At 38.3% G+C, this 13,103-nt stretch overlaps 1 protein-coding gene across 5 annotated transcripts in view; it reads right to left on the bottom strand.

Annotated features, from left to right (window-relative positions):
- Window positions 1-13,103, bottom strand: part of LOC139151103 (ankyrin repeat and fibronectin type-III domain-containing protein 1-like) — a 232,986-nt gene that overhangs the window by 133,557 nt on the left and 86,326 nt on the right. Inside the window, exon 2 of one of the 5 annotated variants that reach the window (XM_070723649.1) lies at window positions 4,355-4,794. The exons of the other annotated variants lie outside the window; for them this stretch is intronic. Within the exon in view, the coding sequence (XP_070579750.1) occupies window positions 4,355-4,422 (68 nt within the window). The 5' untranslated portion in view covers window positions 4,423-4,794. The remainder of the gene's footprint in view (window positions 1-4,354; window positions 4,795-13,103) is intronic. 5 annotated transcript variants of the gene reach the window in all.

Below are 13,103 nucleotides of genomic sequence, written 5' to 3'. Positions count from 1 at the left end.
ATCTCTCATGACACTGACGATATTGATAGAAAAGCACACTTTCAAATCAGTTTTGTGATCTATTCAACAGCTGTTTGTTACCTTACACTATAATCACCTGTATCAGTGGTAATATAATATAAACAGAGACAAAATCCTGGATTCAACATTTTAATATCTCTTCTGACATGCCCGGTAATATTTCCCCAGGCTAAACAATTCAAATAATCCCCATACTGGTATTATCTTCCTTTGATTTGAAAATGTTAGACTGTACAATCTGCGGATTCTGATTGCCAACCTTAAACTTTGCGATATTTGTCGCTGGTTTGAATTATTAAAGACTACAACTTCCGCTGCTATAAATATATTTTACCATTTCTGTTCACAAACTGTGTTCCATGATTTGAAAATTATGGAGCAAGTGGGAAATACCCCTAAAAAAAATAAACTATTTTGTGGCAACCTTAGGTAGCCCCTTGGGATATACATCATCATTATCATGTCTCAATAAAAAAATCAAAAAAACATGTCACATTGGTTCAGTAAACATAGTTATCTTATATTGAATTTACCAATCTACTCGAACATCAAATTTACACATCCACAAATTTAAATCCTGCTTAGTTTTTTTTCCCCACATATGCTTATATAGCTCAGTGCTGACAATGATGCTGCAACCTACAAAATCCGTTATCTGGAAGAGTTGGGGCAAAATGGCGGCAATGGCTTCTCTAGAATCAGCTGAGGTCACAATCACCTTGACATCAAAAAGCAATGCCCAAATCCTAACAGCATCTAATACAAATTGATATGACAAGCATGTCTTGGGAATGTCCGCCCCAGTGATTTCTGCTCAGAAGATCCCAGAAACTGATAAGAACATTGCATGCACACCACAGAAACCTTTCTTGATATTCTCAAACGCAAAATCTACTTTCTCATTTTTAACCTTTGATAAATACATCAAATCAATTTCCTCGCTTCACAAAATTAAAACATTCATCTTTCTAGGAAATATCTTGATGGATTGTTGGTAATTTTATAACGATGCAAATATACTTGCATTACAATATAGTCACTTATTTTTGATTTCCTGGAAATGGACTTTGCATTATTGACAAGTCTACATAACTCTCTGCAAGAGTGTTGTACATGATAAAGTAGTACGTGCCTCAAAACCCATAAAGTGGGCAGTCTGACTTTCAATTTCAAGTGACTTGCTAGTCTACAGTCCATGCAAAACCAGAAAGATAAACACTTGGAAATTGGGTTGATAAGCATGATAATACGCATATGCTTTGCCAGTGCATAAGGACTTACTGTACATTCTTGAAACTTTAAAATGTCAATGGGCAATCATGTTGTAGCATTTCTATAATGAAGGGGGCTACATTATCTGGTGTATGTCTGTTTCATCAACTACTTTTAAACTGGCTTGCTGATCACACACATTGACATATGGCTAGAAGGGCTGTGACTGGTACATCTTTCCACGCTACAGTATCCTCTGTTGTAACATTGGCAACTGTTTATCTTGTGAACTGGGAAACTGGTACCCCGTACCCACACTGCAACATTTCATTGAAGAGTAAGTTCAGCAAGATCTCTGCCTTGAGCAAGACCATAAATGTCAAGGTTACCCATGATGCAACATTTGTAACACCACCTGATTCAGAAATGACAAGAGTATTTTACTTTCATGACCATGTCGTACACATGATTACCCATGATGCACTGTTCCATACCAGAAAAGGTCTTTCACAATTTCATCAACAGTGTTGTACAGCCCTGTAATTGTCCCTAATTGTCAAGTCAGACATCAAAACACAAGGGTGACAGAGCTAATCTTGTCCCTCAATCTCTTGTTACCAGTTTGACAATGTAATTTTCAGCGTTGATGTGGGATTATGATCGGTGCAAAGGGACAGGATATGAAATGACCAAGTTCACATCTCATTTTTCTATGAGGGTCAAACTTCCCGGTTTGACATCAATTGATCTGAAGAAGAAGCCAAGCTGTGCAGCAGCTCAGAGGGGTTCAGAAACTTGAGATAACAGATATATGTATGCTAAATCTGCCAATTCAAATCCATTATTAAACGCACACATTCTTGGAAGCAACAGAGAACAGACTGTAATGAAGTACCTTTCCATATAAATCACACGACAGGATATCAGTTAATATTGCCCCAGGAGGCATTTTACATCATCAAGTACTTTCCTATTCCGGTACTATTCCGGTACGATTCCGTATTTATATTCCACTTCATATCATATGACTCACTTGAATTCAAGTAATATTCCACCCTATAAATAATGGTGCAAGGTTTATGATTAATTACAGAATATCCATATTTGCAATCAGTAAATTCAAAACAATTTAGGATGTCCATCTACTTTCTGTCTATGTAGTTATCAATCACATTTTTATTTAAAATCATTTTACGTTTCTCTTTGGGCAAAATTTTCAAATTTTCAATTGCTGTACATTGTGTGAAACTTAATTTCACTAAGCCCTTGGCAAATAACTGGTTACTGTTCATGGAAGAGCTTTAGAATGCTTGACTGAAGCCTAACATATTTATATTAAACTATATAAGAATTGAAATCAAAGGATCTAACATGATATGATTGTACATACAATTGCTTTTGGGCTTAATGAAATGAGGGCTTAAAAATTTAATCAATAAGGTTGATTTCAAATGTTATGACAGTTCTATCATAAAGAAAAAAAATATTGTGAAAAAGTTTTCTTATGCATTTCGGAAAGTATATAAACAAGAATGAAAATACTAATTTCTTATCACTACATTAAATTGTATGATGGAAACTACACAAATAATATATCAAAATATTGGATCAAGACCTGGTTTGAACTTCAATGCACACAGCTGCACAACAAGCAACATTAGACTATGGTCAAAATTTCTGTTACAAGCAGCCAAAATCACATACATGATGCTTTACCGCAATTATCATAACAAACCTGCAATTGCGATCTGCATCAGAACACATGTTGAGAAAATGCTGATCTTGTTTTATTTACTTCCACCCAAGTCCACTACTCTCCCCATGAACAAAATGGAATGTTCCACTGACAGCACAGCTGATGCCAGTCACAGACCATAAACAGCGCGGTGCATCAAATTGAAGGGGCAAATCTGAGTTTACTGTGCAGTTTTCGCCTTAAAATGGAAGAAGCAGCCTCTAGCTGAATACGCATCACTGGTTGAAGACAGCTTGTGTAGACTGTGAAGTCTACAATGGGAAGTGCTTGCCAGCATGGATGTCTCATTGCCAACACAGACATTTCTGACTTATGTTATATCTAAACGGTATCCTCTCTTTTATCACGGTTTAACATAACAAATGAACTATTGATAGTACTTCATCCTTTCTCATAAACCAAAAAGAAATGTCAGTACATGAAAGCAACAAATTTTAGTGCTTGAAGAACACAAGAGAATTTCATTTGTACAAAGTATATTCCAAATACCGATGAGAGAGCACATCTTTTGATAATGATTCATTATCTTTGTAGCGTATATTCATGTACCTTAGCTCATGCATAGACTACCGGTACATGTAGAAGTTGACAAAACTGGTTTCACAAGGCAGTGAAGCCCTGTAAAACTTCGCATTAAAACTTGAGAGAGGAACAAAAGACAGAAAATGACATGATATGAACATTGTGATGGCTGGAATGCTATTGGCTGAGAAAGAGAGGCTTAATTTGTATGACAGGGCAGAGGTGAAGTGGGGACCATCTTGGCATTGACTCCTGAGGACCGCACTTGGAGTTTAATAATGACATAATAACTGAAGTTGACTACTTAAATATTCTTTCACACCAAACTTGGTCACGCAAACGTTACTGACACAGAAAGGCTTATGCACCGGGATAGAAATGTATGATAGATATGATCTTTAATAATAATAACTATATGCATACATGTAATACATGGATTTCAAAGCATTTCATGTCCTGTTGGATGTTGCCATACCAGAAAATCTGCCTTGTCCTATCTTGATTTGACAGAATTTTAAACTAATGCTGATGTAAAAATTTGGAGTATTGTAACCAAATGTCACCATCAGATTGTAAACTCACGGGGAGAAAGTCGTTTTAGGTTCGTCAGACAATACTGCGACATCCATTAAATGATAACGGCTAGGATGACAGGGAATTAACAATGACAGAATACAAGTGCACAACCCCCTAGGGAACATGGATGTGAGGATTCTGAGTTATGGAAAATCAGCAAGTGCATTACGAAAGGAACATGCACAGCCAATGACAAAACAATATAAGGTGATGGGGGGGGTCGATGAGTGATGCAACGTTAATAATTAATAAAAGATTGGATGCTACCTTGAGTCAAGAGACAGCTTCTCCACTTTCTGAACGCTGTATTTGTTGCGGGACCGAATCTTCAACATGTCTCAACGTGCAGAGCAGAGATCCAGTGTTAGTACGGACTTGCAAATTGTTATTGCTTCAAACACTTACACGGTCCTGGTGTTTGTATTTTTTTTGCATATTAAACTCAACTGATGATATTGTGTTAGCAAGAATCCAGGTGCCGCATTTAATTATCTTTATGGCAAGACGCTAGTTTCAATCATTTTGAAGGTTTTCAGCTTTGTGATTGGATACAGCAGACGGGAGATGATGTCGTTGCTGACGACGACGACGATGATGATGATGACAATGCGTAAGGAAGTTCCAGCAAATTTGGTCTTCAATTCGTGATGGGATTACATAATGAACTGGTCACAGGTGACATAATACAAGATCTTGCATCAGTTTTTCTGTGTTCACACCAGCAAGGAATGAAAGAGTAAGAGAAAATTCAAAGATGAAAATACCCATTTTTTACAAGAATAAATTGATGTAATAATTTACAACGCTTCTCCATTTATTGCCTCTAATGCTGCACATCACGACTGACGCCAGGACAAAAATGCGCCAGATTTCGTAACCAGTACCACACCTTTAGAAAACAAAATGCTCAGGTGCAGAATTCTTTACTGAATTATACATGACCAGATGTTATGAAATTCAGCTGATAGTACAAACCTCCCTTTCGATCTGAAGCTCAAAGCTCCTTTCTCAGAGTAAATCAAACCCTGTGGCTGACGGAAGACGGCTTTCAAAGATGCACGACAAAAACACATCAACAACAGGGTAACTCTATTAGAGTTGGAAACAATAATACCTTATCTGGGATGTCTATCTGTTTGACTGACAGATTTTCTGAGAAGTTGGTCCGCTTGCGTGACTACACTGTTCCTCACCCTGACGACCTCGTTCGACGACAGGCGATTAATCCTCGTTAATTTATTTTTTTTCTAATCCCCATGTGCTCTGCAAAGATCATCTCTTTTCTCATTAAGGCACAACCCGGTGAAAAAAAGTTGACCACGTTAATCAGACAAGAACAAAAACAGCAATTTAATGACTATATACACCAGATAATTTGTGAAACTAATGATGCGAGAGCATCCTCTGGATAATGACAAATGTCCTTTGACATACTTGTCACTCTGCCATGCAAATTTCTCATCACTGTCAAACCCATGGCAAACTTTTTAATCGTTTTCTTGAAGGCCGTTACGAAAAACACAAAGTTTGGAGATGGCTGGGATGATATATTCTGAAATGATGACTCAGGCAATATGAAAGAACACATTGATCAACATTTGAAACACTTTATGGTGAAAATGGTGAGTTGTGAATCAGGAGTACAGCTTTCAGATTTAACAGAACAAATTTTTCTGCACAAAATTATCACTATTAGAACTGAAGAATCCATTGTAGAGTAACGAGGATATATGAAGTTTATTTATCCATTCACCCCCCCTCCCTGTAAAAAGGTTCACATTTCCCCCCTCCCCCTCCCTGTAAAAAGGTTCACATTCATCATTGATTGCAATCTGGATTGATTCAAACTGTGAAGGGGTTAATTATGAAAAATATCATTGATGAATAGACCACATTTATGGAGCTGCAAAGGCATATAGGACTTTGTGTCAATCTTTTTACTGTAATACTACAGTGCTATACATGTAGTTGCAAAAATCTATGTGAAAAATACTGTTAAATTTGGCATAGAACTTGAGTTGATTTATGCCCCAAAATGTTAAAACAGTATCATCAGATGCTAATCCAGAGTGTTCAGAGTCAGAATAAGGTTGAAGGGACTGTTAATAAGCTGGTCTGGTTTTCATGGGGCACATTTTAATCATCGTGTGTGTGCACATTTGCTTTGTTGATAAAAGGAACAAAATGTCACTATCTTAAAAATATCACTTGGTGAAACTCGAGAAACCAGCAACAAAGTTGCAGGAACTTCTACAGCTAGAATTTTTCGTTAGAAGGGCTAGAAGCAAAACTATAATCATTTGTGGCAGGTTGGCTACTTCCCGTTGTAGATATTACTCAGGTTTGCTGTTTAATATGTTGCTAGTTGACTGATTTTGGTTGATGAAATATCCATGGGGGAGGCACTTAACAATTCCAATACCAAACACAAGTCTAGGCCATCTCACAACTAACTTCCCACAAAACATGTGGGAATATGTATATTGTAGACAGGTGTGCACGTCAAAGCTAAGATCCCAGTAGGGACCAATCAAAGCTGAGCAGCTGGCTATGAAGGGTGAAATTCACTAACGTTGACGAGAAAAAATCAGTAAATCATTGAGACCATGGCAGACTTTCTAATTTACACTGGTGAACTCCTTAAACACTGCTACAAAGTAAACTTAGAATCAAGGCTGCATTAATTAAAATGCACAGAACTGTTTGTCAAGGATATACAAAGCTGACATATTTGTCCCTCCAAAAAAGTGTTATCTTGCTGAAAACGTTGAAAAATAATTTTTATTCAGACTAAATTAATCAAAAGCTGGCAAAAAATTCTTACAGGAAAATCTGAGTATTTAAGCTTGGTGAAACATGTTTACAACCTAGCATAACAACGGATACAGTACCACACTGTCTCTATGGATATTTTTTTTTGCAACTTGCAAGTGTTTGTTTTTCTTCGGTGATACATGTTGTTTTTTCTCTGCAAGATCAGGGGCCTTGCAAAAACAGATGGTTCATGTTTTCTGAAAAAACATATGATTTTGCCCTACCTTTCAATAAATGTGCAGAATACAATTTTTTCCATAAATTTTGATAAAAAGTTGGAATGAATCATCTCATTACTTCAATATTTACAACATTCTTGGAAATATTGCCAGAGTTATGATGATGATGATGGTAATGATGATGATGATGATGGTAATGATGATGATAATTACTGTGATCACAGTGATGGTACCAATAATACAAACAATATTACATGAGCACTAATGACTTTATGTAATGTTTATATATTAGGTATTATTCATAGCATTGAATGCCGATGCAATTCAGTCAACAATGGGTACTATTGCCCTTGTCTAGAAGAAGCAGGCAATAGCATGATATTATTGCCCTGGTGAACAATGATGTATACCAGGTATACTAGGAGCATTATTGTTAGGGTGACCGTACGATTTTTAAAACTGAAATATTTTGCCAAAATCTTGATGGCACCTGTTGAAAGTGTTGGTACAAAGTCCAAATCTGAAAAAATAATTTGGCTAATTAGCATGATCACAATTTGGCAGCCTCTGGAAAATCAAAGTTTCCAAATGCTTTCCATGAGAATATTGTAATGAGGAATAATGAGACAATATGACCAAAAATTGGATCAAATATTGTTAAAATGGCTCAAAGATGACTAACTGTACAATAATGAGTCTGGTGAAAGGTGCATTGATAGTTTCCAAATTATTTCTGTGAGAATTGTATGGGCCGATGAGTCCCAGCGAAAGAAAATGGAAGATTGTCCTCACGCTGACCTTTGTGTTTACAGTATCATGGATACAAGCCATTATTTCTAGTCAGAGACAGGTGCACTCCGGTGAAAAAGCACATTGTTCAAGTACGGAACTATTGCGAACTTTACTTCCTGCTTTGGAAAAACTGGGGGCGCTAATTTGCGCTGCATAGCTGCGCTCTTAGAGCACAAAACACGTAGAAAAATATCTAAGGTACAATTTGCCCGCATGGCCATTCCTTCCCTCCTGGAAAATGATGCCAAAAGTCATAGCTGTTTCAAAGTAAAAATTACGTCAGCAGTTTCTCAGAAGAAAAAGACCTTTTTAGGAAATTTTTGCACTCATCTTGACTTCCTAGTCTTCACAACATTCACTGTGAAATGCAAGTGTTTCCGTTCACGCGATCTCTCATAGTGACCATTCGCGTGCGAGTAGACGACCTTCAAGATGGCGTCCCGTCTGACGCTTGTTGACAAAATGTGTTCATAAACTTCAAGATTTTCACGTCATTACCTTGTTCATACACATAAATGTGCACAACTGTTGCATACTTAAGGTGAATTTGTACAATATATCACTACCTGGGTCACCCTTTATGCCTTCGATTTCGAGCATTCACTCTCAGAAAACTTGTGTCAGCCCCATTGTAGGGAATAGGAGGGCCTCTCGTCCGGTCACCCTATCATTGTATTGGTCTGTCAAAGTTTCAAAGTGCAGTCCCACCACCAAATAGATTTCTCTGGAGGCAGTGATACAGTTATTTGCTAAATCGGCACTTCCATAATGAAAGGGATAAGAGCACTCAAATACACCTCAACAAATCAAATACCCTGGGTATTCAACATAGATTGTGTACACACTAATCAGTGAGCATTGGTGAGTGGGTTCAAATGGATTGTGGATTAAAATGGACTGATCTGTGAGTTTAGTGTGGACGGATTAAACAAGATTGATTTGTGAATCGGTTGGGCAGACTAAGTGATGTCTTTGAGTTTTGTCTCAGCCTGCAAATGTGACAACAATGGCACTCATTACAAGACTTGCACAACATTGAGAAATCTAGCTCGTCCGCTGTAAAAGTTAATTTGTCTCGGCTTTTGTCACACAGGTGTTGACCCCTAACATATCACGCAAAAAGTTTGCTTTCAAATCGTGATATGACAAGCAATGTTCACTTAATTCCGGCTTGCGACACATCCGTAATACCTCCTCATCCGAATGAAAGAAAGTGCATATAGAACAGAATTACCCATCCATCAATGACTTGATTTCAGTGACTTGTAATTAGCAAAGTTAATTAGAAGTGTATGCAAGGCCGTATTACAGTGCTGCATTCTGAAAAATATACACGACATGTCACACAAAGCAAACTATGAGTCATCTCTGCTACAAAATGTAAATGAGATGAAGTAATTTCCTGGGACTTCCTGGGGCAATTTTGTTTGTTTAGTTTTACTGTAAGATTTGTGAATCTTTGCCTGCTGAATAGAATATTTTGGAGATGAAAGTCACACAGACTGCCCCATTTTTCTCATAGGTTATGAGTTGTACTAGTCAAGTTGAATGCTCGCATAGTATCCGACTATTAGTCCTCCTTGTTCCAAACTTTCTAAGGAAACTGACCTTGAACTTTTTTGTTCTTACAGAAACTTGACATTGAATCAGCAGTATGGGAAAATGGATCAAAGAATTCTTTGAATGCTTTTACCAGACTTCTCTGAATGGGTAAAATTTGAGAGGAAGTCGATTTTAAATCACAAAGCCTTGAAATGAAAGAGGCACAGAAGAGAGAAATCACAAAAGTGTGATTTGGGGTTTTTTCCCATTCAGACATATACACATGTAAAAATCCAATTCAGCAGATACATTTACTGCAGAGATGAGGGTGGACCACATCATGCAATGCCTCACCCATTTCACTTCATCCAGTTTCCAACTCTCCATCCAATCCTTAATCACCCATGTTTCTGCTGCAGTTTGATAACGCAGCTGAATGAAGGTTTTTTCTGCTTTTTGCTAGATCTTCCTCTCATATTATTAGGATTGCCTTGATATACAAAGGGAGGGAGGGAAGAATTCAGGTGAAACTGTTTGCAATACCCCCATAAACATTTACCACCTTTCCGCCCACACTGAATAGATCTATCTCGTCTGCCACCTACAGCTCACTCTGCACAATTTGGTATATTACCGGGTAAACACTTTACCTGTCATACACATTTTCTATCAGCTTAACATACTGACAGGGGTTTCAGTAAGTTTTGAAGTAGAGGGCAATTAAAGGGACATTATTTGTATCTTTTGACTTTTTTTTCATTTTTTCGATGACTGAAATCCCCGATCAAATCAATGGGAGACCTAAAGTGTGACTATGGACGGCTTCAAGATATGTAAAACCACCTTCTTGCTCTTTTGAACCAACCGCCATGTTTGAACCCCAGCACATGACCAATATTACTACGCATACGTCAACCATCAAAGTACAGCTGGAGCGTGAAAGGCCTGTGACCTACACACTAACTTCAGCACAACGGATATCGAGGAGTACACGGCGCATAAACAAATGCACGTATCACAAACTACTGTCAAATAGTGAAACTGAGCAGGGCATTTGCTTGTAAGTTTGATTTTAGTATCGATGACACGGACTGTGAAACAAATAAAACCATAGACGCAATTGGGTCAATGGTAAAACTAAAACGATGTCAGATTGCTGTGGTGATAGTGCCATAGGTACAGAGTAATGCATTTCCTGTGCATTTGATCGTTAGCAAATCTTCGTCAACTTTTAAGATTTTTAGGGCATTTTCTTGCCATTACGTTGGTTCGTTTTACAAACACGACATGATCACTTGTTGAACCTGGAAACATCGCACTCGGACTGAAACTGCACGGTGTGTAGCATCGGTGACATTGTGATGACACCGTGCCGGGCGAGTACTGTCATTGATACTGCTCGCGATTGGAGTCACCTCTCGACACACGAGATCTGTTTGAATGTTGTTATTATCTGTGCATCGTGTAATTATTTGTATCAGTTGAATCGCATTTCGAACCAAAAGTGAGTACATCGCAATGACAGTTGCCTAGACCCGTTCGCTTACGGCCTCTGTGCCTCCGACCCACTCCCAAAAGTGGGCTTTACGTAAGAAGCGCAGCTGAGCACATCGTGTACCTAAAGCCCTGCGTACGGCCTCCACGCCGTGTAACGCCGGGAACACACAGACCTGTACGCAGGGCTAATCGTGTACCCAGGCGAGGTGGGTGTGCTTGAAAACGAAACTCAATGCAAGTTTGGGATTAAAAATGGGTTGTTTTTGGTGGAGAAACTGCACGCCGCAACCGAGGTACTGCCAGCGGTTTGGCACAGCCCTGCCACGCAGAGTTAGCTTTCACCCAACAATGTACATAATGTACGTGTCAGTCGCCAAAGTACATTGCTCAATTTCGCGATCACCTCGACAATAACGTGACTGTCTACTGAAGTTAAATATCCCTTCATTTTACTCTGTTTTCACATTTCTATGCCCAAAGACTTTGGGCAAGTCTACATATGCATATGGAGGAACAAACGAGATGAAAAAGATCCGCAATTATAGGCCTTGTCGTCGTCAGCTGGTACTGGTAGGCATTTGAAATGGCCATTCTAAAATGTGCTCTGTAGCAGCAAAGAATGGTGTATCTAAGAGCAGGATTGGCCGTCAAGATCTCCATGAAAAACTGACCGTCAAAATGTAACTGAGCAAACGGGATCGGTAATAGGGAATCCCGAAACTGCAATACTGCGCTTTCGACTGTCACTTCGTGTGGTTTATTTTTTTACACGCGGATGCTTACAGCGGCCTAGATAGCAGTTAGCAGTGTGGTCTGATCGCAGGTCAACCTGAGGTTAACATTACCCTCCATTAACCTCAGACCCAAGGTTTTTCTATACGGTGTACGCAAACGGGATGGAAGTTGTCTATGGTCGACCGTTTTTTAAGACATCTTTCAGTAAGTCGAATAACATTATCAACTGCTTGTTTGCAACAATATGAGGTCAAAAGATACAAATAATGTCCCTTTAAGACAAAGTAAGCGGCTTTCTAGAAGGTAACAAAATTATCTATCAAAGAGTATCAATTTTCTCAAAAAGTAGCTGGCGAACCGGTCAATTTTACTGCCTGCCGCATCTCAATAAAACCCCTACATGGCACGTGTCATGTAAGAAGAGCAGAAATCCTCATTCTATTCGACGGAGCAGGCCAGAGACTTTCAAATCCCAGGTTCAAATCACAGTGATAAACACTGCTGTCTTGCTTAGTAGTGCCACAAACAATCCCTATGACACAGGCATGGGCCTTGACAAAATCACAAATCCAAGCAAAATATACAGTTTACATAGAAGTAAAAAATAAACACAAATACTATGATGTTAAATTTTAGAGAATTCACTGATAGAGGGGCCAAAAAGGTTCATGAATTTATGTTGACTTTCTTGCAAGTATATAGCATACAAATTTTAATGTGACATTGCCTGTATGTGCAACTATGGTTGGCTTGCAAAACACATTCTCATTTTCCACAAATTAAAAATTTGCTTTCTGAAGGGAACGTGAACATATCAGCAAATTGCAACTGATGCTTCCAAGGGCAAATTGAGCTCCGAAGCGGAGATTACAGAAGACTCCATTTAATTTTGTTTCTTTATATTCAAGTGGCCTTCACCTCCTGTGAAAACAGGACAGCAGACTTCAAGGGCAGTAATACAAATGAAGATGAATTTAAATGAAGTCTCTGTGTCATTAACCATTAATATTATTTAGATTGAATCATTGTGCTGCTTTGTACGCATTTGACCTTAATCTTCTATGAAAACAGGATAACATACTCCAAGGTCAGTCTACAAATTGAGGTTAAACGGGAATGAAATCGCTACGTTATTAGCATTGATATTATTTAGATTGAATCGTTACGTGGTTATTATCTGGTGTATATTTCCCTGTTTGACAAACCGATCACGTCAGCTGAAAAAAATATGGTGGTTGTACTGAAGTGCATGACAACTGAAAAAGAAGGGGATGACAACCCCTTGTGGGAGAAATAAGTGTTGTCTAGGGGTATCTTTACTGGCAAGAAATACAGGTATGCCCCCTAAGACAATGTTAAAATGTACAGCTTAGCTGAATCCTTCAATTTTGCTCTAATTCAGAAGTATGGAAGTGTGGAGAAAGAAATTATAATCAGCATACAAATACACCGAAATT

The sequence above is a fragment of the Ptychodera flava genome, chromosome 15 (genome assembly GCF_041260155.1).
Source record: "Ptychodera flava strain L36383 chromosome 15, AS_Pfla_20210202, whole genome shotgun sequence".
Taxonomy (NCBI): domain Eukaryota; kingdom Metazoa; phylum Hemichordata; class Enteropneusta; family Ptychoderidae; genus Ptychodera; species Ptychodera flava.
Note: the sequence above shows the minus strand (reverse complement) of the source record. Positions and strands in the feature narration are given on the sequence as shown.